This window comes from Juglans microcarpa x Juglans regia, chromosome 6S (assembly GCF_004785595.1).
Source record: "Juglans microcarpa x Juglans regia isolate MS1-56 chromosome 6S, Jm3101_v1.0, whole genome shotgun sequence".
Taxonomy (NCBI): domain Eukaryota; kingdom Viridiplantae; phylum Streptophyta; class Magnoliopsida; order Fagales; family Juglandaceae; genus Juglans; species Juglans microcarpa x Juglans regia.
In genome coordinates this window covers 21,630,828-21,637,670 of record NC_054605.1, presented here as the reverse complement: position 1 = coordinate 21,637,670, position 6,843 = coordinate 21,630,828, and the positions used below count along the sequence as shown (strand labels likewise).

The 6,843-nt window shown below is 35.6% G+C and overlaps 1 protein-coding gene across 1 annotated transcript; it reads left to right on the top strand.

Moving 5' to 3' along the window:
* Positions 1–317: 317 nt before the first annotated feature.
* LOC121236500 (indole-3-acetate O-methyltransferase 1-like) lies at positions 318–4,440 on the top strand. Its single transcript, XM_041132943.1, has 4 exons — positions 318–598; positions 1,124–1,540; positions 2,301–2,576; positions 3,502–4,440. The coding sequence occupies exons 1-4, from the start codon at positions 488–490 to the stop codon at positions 3,859–3,861; spliced, it is 1,164 nt and encodes a 387-aa protein (XP_040988877.1). The 5' UTR covers positions 318–487; the 3' UTR covers positions 3,862–4,440.
* The last annotated feature ends 2,403 nt before the right edge of the window (positions 4,441–6,843 follow it).

Below are 6,843 nucleotides of genomic sequence, written 5' to 3'. Positions count from 1 at the left end.
TTGTACATATTTTTAACAGAGAAATTAGCGATTGGGTTAAAAGAGACCGACCAAAAACTTAAATAGAAATGTTAAAAGGGGCCCACGTGTTTGTTAACCAGACTACTAATTAACAAGGACTCTATAATCATAAAGAGATTACATATATAAAAGTCTTGTAAACTACGTGATTTTATGTGATCCATCAAATCGATTTTATAATAAAAATAATTTTATAATTCGACAAATCAAGACTTATAAAATTAGTTTTGTTTGTGTATATAGAGTATTTCTCTAATTTAAGTTATTTAGCACAGCCTCCCTCGTGAGTCCTCTCGCTAGCTAAGCAAGCGAGCTCTATATATTCCGCTCCCTCCCACCTCTCTTTCTATCCCACTACCAAAAAATTTCGCATATCCATCACTACTTTGTCTTGTTCTTTTCTTTTTTTTTTTTTATTTCGATCGGCCTCTTATCTGTAACACTGCAATACTTCATACAAACATAGATGGCTCCAAAAGGAGACAACGTTGTGGTTTCTAACATGAAGCTTGAAAGGTTGCTGAGCATGAAAGGAGGCAAAGGAGAGTCCAGCTATGCCAACAATTCCAAAGCCCAGGTTTCTTAATTTCCCTGCATATATCTTTCTACTTTTTAAATTTCACACTTATCTCGTACTTAATTTAGAAGGTCTTGACTCTTGGTTGGCCCTTTTCCTCCACTTCGCGCGATAAGCTGGATATATATTTCCCAATCTGATTATGGTTTAACCCTCAGAAAACAAAAGAAATTAGAAAAGCAACAAAAAAAAAAAAAAAAAAACAACTGGTATGGACTGGATCCATATGTATGTATATACACGCACATGTTGCATAATTGTAGTTAGGTTGTCTATCAATTTTTCTTTTTCTTTTTTCTAGTGAATCATTCAACGACAATATCCGTCATGCAGCTTTGAATTTCTCGGAGCAACTTGACAAAACATGACCATTATAATTGTATATTTAAGTATTTAGGTTGTCTTTCATAATATATATATATATATATATATAAATATATAATTAAAAAAAATCGTCATTTTAATCCATATTCATGTTCTAATATATGGGTAATTAAGGGTTCCATTCTTTGGTTGTCAATGCAGGCTCTACATGCTCGATCCATGCTTCATCTCCTTGAAGAAACCCTAGACGGAGTCCAACTAAACTCCCCGGAGGTTCCCTTCGTGGTTGTAGACCTCGGATGCTCATGTGGTAGCAACACCATTTACATCGTCGACGTGATTATCAAGCACATTATCAAACGCTACGAGGGCTTGGGATACGAGCCGCCAGAGTTCTCTGCGTTTTTCTCCGACCTCCCCAGTAATGACTTCAACACTCTCTTTCAGCTCCTCCCTCCCCTAGCCAATTATGGCGGTAGCATGGAGGAGTGCCTAGCAGCCAACAACCACAGGTCTTACTTTGCAGCTGGGGTTCCTGGTTCGTTCTACCGGAGGCTTTTTCCGGCGAGGTCCATTGATGTCTTCCACTCGGCGTTTTCCTTGCATTGGCTATCTCAGGTAAATCAATTATATATTATTATTAATATTTACTATAATACTGCATGAGCTCATGTCATGAGCTGCTGAATTAATTAATAATATATACTACTGAAAAATTAAAGTTTGTTTCTATATCTTTAATTCTTAGGGTACGTACGTACGTAGTACTTAATTATATGCAGCTCTTAATTTGTAAATAATATTTTACAAGAATGTAGCCGTTCGTCGGATCTAATATTGCCGGCAGCTTTTAGAATAAAGTTATTGCAGCACGTAAATAAATATTAATGGTCCGGTCCTCAGAGTGTTCGAATATTTGAATTAGGAACAACTGTTTTTTACCTGAAGGAAATGATGATCAGTTCTATATATATGTCTTCACCTTTACAAATTTGTTTTCACTGTTAGATGAGATGAATTGAATTTAAAATTAAAAATTAAATAAAATATTATTAAAATATTTTTTTTAATATTATTTTTATTTTAAGATTTGAAAATTTGAATTGTTTATTTTATTTTATATGAAAATTAAAAAAAAATTATAATAATTAGATGAAATGAGATGAATTAAAAAGAATTGTACAAAATAAACGATGCCTTAGTTTGTAATTCTTCTAAAAAGAAGACAAAACATTAATAAACAAAAATGCTGCTTATAACTTTATTAAACAATCTAGCTACCAGGAGTTTTAGGATTATCTTCTGTGCAATATCACAGTCAGATATATTAATACTGCGTGTGTATATATATATATATATATATGGGTACTCGACCCAGGTGCCTGAAAGCGTTTTAGACAAGAAATCGATGGCGTATAACAAAGGGAGGGTGTTCATCCACGGAGCAGATGAAAGCACAGCAAAGGCATACAGGAAACAGTTCCAAACAGATTTGGCACGGTTCCTTAGATCAAGATCACAGGAGGTGAAGAGAGGTGGGTCTATGTTTCTTGTCTGTTTAGGGAGAACCTCAGTAGACCCCACAGACCAAGGTGGGGCCGGCCTCCTCTTTGGGACTCACTTTCAGGACGCTTGGGATGATCTTGTCCAAGAGGTAATTATTATCATGCCTTCTGATCATCAGCATCATATATATATACTACTATGACCATATATATAATATAACATTCAGCTAGCTACCTAGTACATTAATTAATTTCATATATATATATATATGCTGACCAGAACAAACTAATTAATAACAAACCAAAAAAGGCACAGAAAATCACCATACGATCAGATCAAGGAGATCAAATGATGAGGCATTGTTGGTTTACAAGGCCTTGTTATGAATCTATATATACTGGTCATGATCAATTAATCGATCGATTCTAGCCATCCGATACTCTCCCAATTAACTGATCAGGTCGATATATATATATATATATCCACTGGCCTATGTTTTTTCAATCACTGTCTGCATGTCGGCAGAATAATTGGTGTTGGGAGGTGGGTACTGAGCCGTATTATATGTCGACAATTTGGGGGGCGGGGGTGTTGATCGATCGTAGCAAAACATAATCATCATATCTTATAGCAATTAGATATATATGGGCCGGGGATCCATCCGATCTATCATTGCTGATGAGATGGAGATTTTGTTACAGATCAAGACAAAGTGAGTGCTTGTACCTTTTATCCTGTCCTTGATGATGATCAAATTCTTTAATCAGGATGATGGTGATATATATTATATATATATATAAATAGTACTAGTACTACTGTGATTTCATAAGGTGTTGATGGTTTTTTGAATCTGCGAGTATATATGCAGTAAAATCACAAAATAATTGACCATTAGGTGGTGTTGCAAATGGGAAAATAAATTTTCCAGCAGTATATATACTACGTTGGTGTCCAGCAGCTTGTTGATGAAATTGTTTACAAGTACTGTCTGTCCCATGATTTGTGAAATTGGGTTAAACATGATTTTGGTTTTAATGTGTTGCTCCTAACATGGCCTAGTACAAAAATTATAGGGCCTTGTCAACAGTGACAAACGTGACAACTTCAACATTCCGGTGTATGCACCAAGCCTACAAGATTTCAAGGAAGTAGTTGAAGCCGACGGGTCATTTGCCATTAACAAGCTAGAGGTATTCAAAGGAGGCAGCCCTCTTGTGGTTAGCCAGCCGGATGATGCAGCCGAAGTTGGTCGAGCCCTAGCCAATTGCTGTAGGAGTGTGTCCGGGGTCCTAGTTGATGCCCACATTGGGGACCGGCTTAGTGAGGAGCTGTTCTCAAGGGTAGAGTGCAGAGCCACAAGTCATGCTAAAGATCTGCTAGAGCAACTGCAATTCTTTCATATAGTTGCATCCCTTTCTTTAATTCATGCTTAGAGCAAAGAGATCAAAGGGCTTTAAAGGATCCGTACGTACGTAGATCAAGAGGATCAGATCGAGAAGGCTAATGCATAAGTAAGATTAATCAAACACACAAAATTAAGAGAGTAGTATCAGTAATTAAGGCTTGTGATCACCTTTTTAATTACTTTTTCCTCTTTCTTTTGTTTGTTTCTGCGGTTATCCCTTTATGCTTGATGCCTTCTATGAATCATGTGTTCGCTTTTCCAAACCATATTAACTAGGAATCATAAATCAGGGAACATCTAGGATTTCCATTCTGCATTCTTTATCGCTCATTGTATAATATATATGATGGGTTTAGGTTTATGAATGAAGGGTTTCGTTCTGTCATCTAAAGGTTTGTGAAATGTCATTTGAATTTGACTTTTATTAATTTTCCTCCACCCAGCTAGTTTTTTCTTTTCTTTTCTTTGGGATAAAAAATAGAATCGTGAGTTGGGGCTAGCTAGGTAGTTTTTTTATTTATTTTGGTTCCCATGTTCGACTTCTTGTCAAAAGTAGTTTGTTGTCCCTAATTTAGTCGGTTGATCTTAAATTATGTACTTCAATGTTTCTTAATTTGTACTTTATTTATTGTTAATTTTCCTCGATAGCAAGAAGTTATGGCGCTATATTATATATTATAACCAAAATGAAAATGCAAACGAAGAGCCAACGTGCATGTCCGCGTCCCCAAAGATTACAGAAAATTCCCAACGTACGTAGAGGTTTACCTATATGAAATTGAGCCACAATCCAAGGTGCATATATATATATATATACTAGGGAACGCACCAGGTGCGTTAGCTCCGAGATGTACTTGACATAATGATTTAAAAAAAAAAAAAAGAGCAAAAAAGTTAATAGCTTACTTGTACGGGAAAATAAAATACAAGGTTAAAAAGATACAAAAAATAAAGATTAAAAAAAATTTAAACTTCAACAAAATATAAGCATTGGTCTACACCTATATTGGATTATCTATTCTCTATATAATAATAAAATATTATTAATTTAATATTAATGACTTTTTGGTAAAACATGATCTTTCATTAAATTCTACAAAGGGGCTACACATCAAATGGTCAAGGGTCTTAAGGACCTTTTGATAAAACATGATCTTTTATTAAATTCTACAAAGAAGCTACACGTCAAATAGCCAAGTGTTTGGCCTTTTGATAAAATAGGACTTAACAGACTTAACGGAAAAAAATAAAAGTTACTATTCACAATTAGATAATCACTTGTTATAATAAAGTATATATATATATATATATATATATATATGCATGGCTCAAGGGCTCAACAACGACATTAATATAAAGCATGTAACTACATGAGAAAAAGCTTAATAAACTTCCTTCACTCTTCCAAATACCCTCTTCTGGCGTATAGAATCTGATAACATCAGCGGCATGCATCTTCGATTCGGGTAATCTAAAGCTCACTCTTTCTTAATTACCTTGCCAATTTAACTCGATATTGAAGAAAACATCTTCTGCATCTATCAATCTCTTCAAATTTAAAAGCCTTTTCATACGCGCACTGTCCCTCCTGTAAGAGTTATAATCTGCATCTTCCTAAATTCGTCCCCTTCTCGATAGATTAATTATAAGAAGGCTCTGTTGTCGTTTACCAATACGAAAATCCACAATTCCAGGTGGCACAAAAACGATACAAAGGAAAGACTCGTGTGATTAGTACCGCAACGTTTTCTCCCATCAGTACTCACCGATCCTACTCTCTTCATGATGTGGTGAATAGAATATGATGATATCAGCCTCTTCAGGTAGTTTGAAGCTCACTCTTTTCTTTATCTTTCCACTTCGGTTTCTGCTCAATGTTGAGGAAGAAACACCCACTTTTGATCTTCTACCAATCTCTTTAACTTTCAAAGGCCTTTCCCTACACAAACTTCCCCTCGAGTTAGAGCAATATTCTCTATCTTCTCCAGCCAAAGCTGGATAAACCCTTTTAAAATACTGTGGAAGAACATGGTATAAATTGCCTGCATTTTTGCAATCTTCTTCGTGGGCGTAATCTGGTGATGAAGCACTAAGGCAGTCCTCTAGTGTGCGCTCTTTCACCAATTTCATGATATGCTGCTTCTGCTCTTTTGCTTGCGTTTGCGTTTGCGTCTTCTTCTTGTTCTTCATCCATAAGCAATTTCGGAAGATCGTCATATTAAAAAAAAAAAACGATATTCGACAGAGAGAGGTTGAATTTCAATATTCCTTCTTCTCAGATGTTGCTGCATTGTGTGTTTAAGGAGATTATATAGGATACTTTGGCGGGGTTTCCAAGAGGATAATTTCAAAGGAAAATATAAGCTTAGTACGTTACAGCTATAAAATATGAAAGCTTGAAGTTAGTATGGTGCGATAATAATGATGCAATAGTACTACTAGCAGTTATCGCTTAAAGACATAAATCAAGGAGCATAGTTCTTCAATCTGGATATTTCAACAAGTAACTTTGGCGTTTAACCGCTAGTTAATATTGTCTCTAAACAGTTATTTTGGTGGCTGCCCAATCATATCAGCAAGAACAATCGTAAATTATGTTACAGTTCCAGACAAGGACAGCATATCTTGGCTTTATCCACCAGCTTCGACAAATTGTGTTGTAAACGTGGTGATGAACACAACATATTACATAGCCGCCGAGGTTATTCGATCGATCGATGCAAAACAAGAAAGACAAAACCTTTTAATATTGAGGACAAAACAAGATCTTGCAGCATGTAATCTCTGAATAAGATCCCAAATGTTAGGGGATAATCACAATGGTTTGTAACTGATAAGGGAAATACTTGATCATCCCAAACTTTTTAGTTTTTGACGGCTGCATGGCATATATGCAGTTGCAGCTTTTTATTAAAATTTATTGCTTTGGTTGCATCTATTCACAAATCTTTCTTGCAGTTTGGCCATGGGGAAGTTCAAGGAGGAAGAGCATAAGCACAGCCAGCCGGCC

Coding starts and splice junctions, on each gene's coding strand:
- LOC121236500 (XM_041132943.1), top strand. CDS start 488: ATGGCTCCAAAAGGAGACAACGTTGTGGTTTCTAACATGAAGCTTGAA. Junction 599..1,123: donor CCAACAATTCCAAAGCCCAG/GTTTCTTAATTT, acceptor TTGTCAATGCAG/GCTCTACATGCTCGATCCAT. Junction 1,541..2,300: donor CCTTGCATTGGCTATCTCAG/GTAAATCAATTA, acceptor TACTCGACCCAG/GTGCCTGAAAGCGTTTTAGA.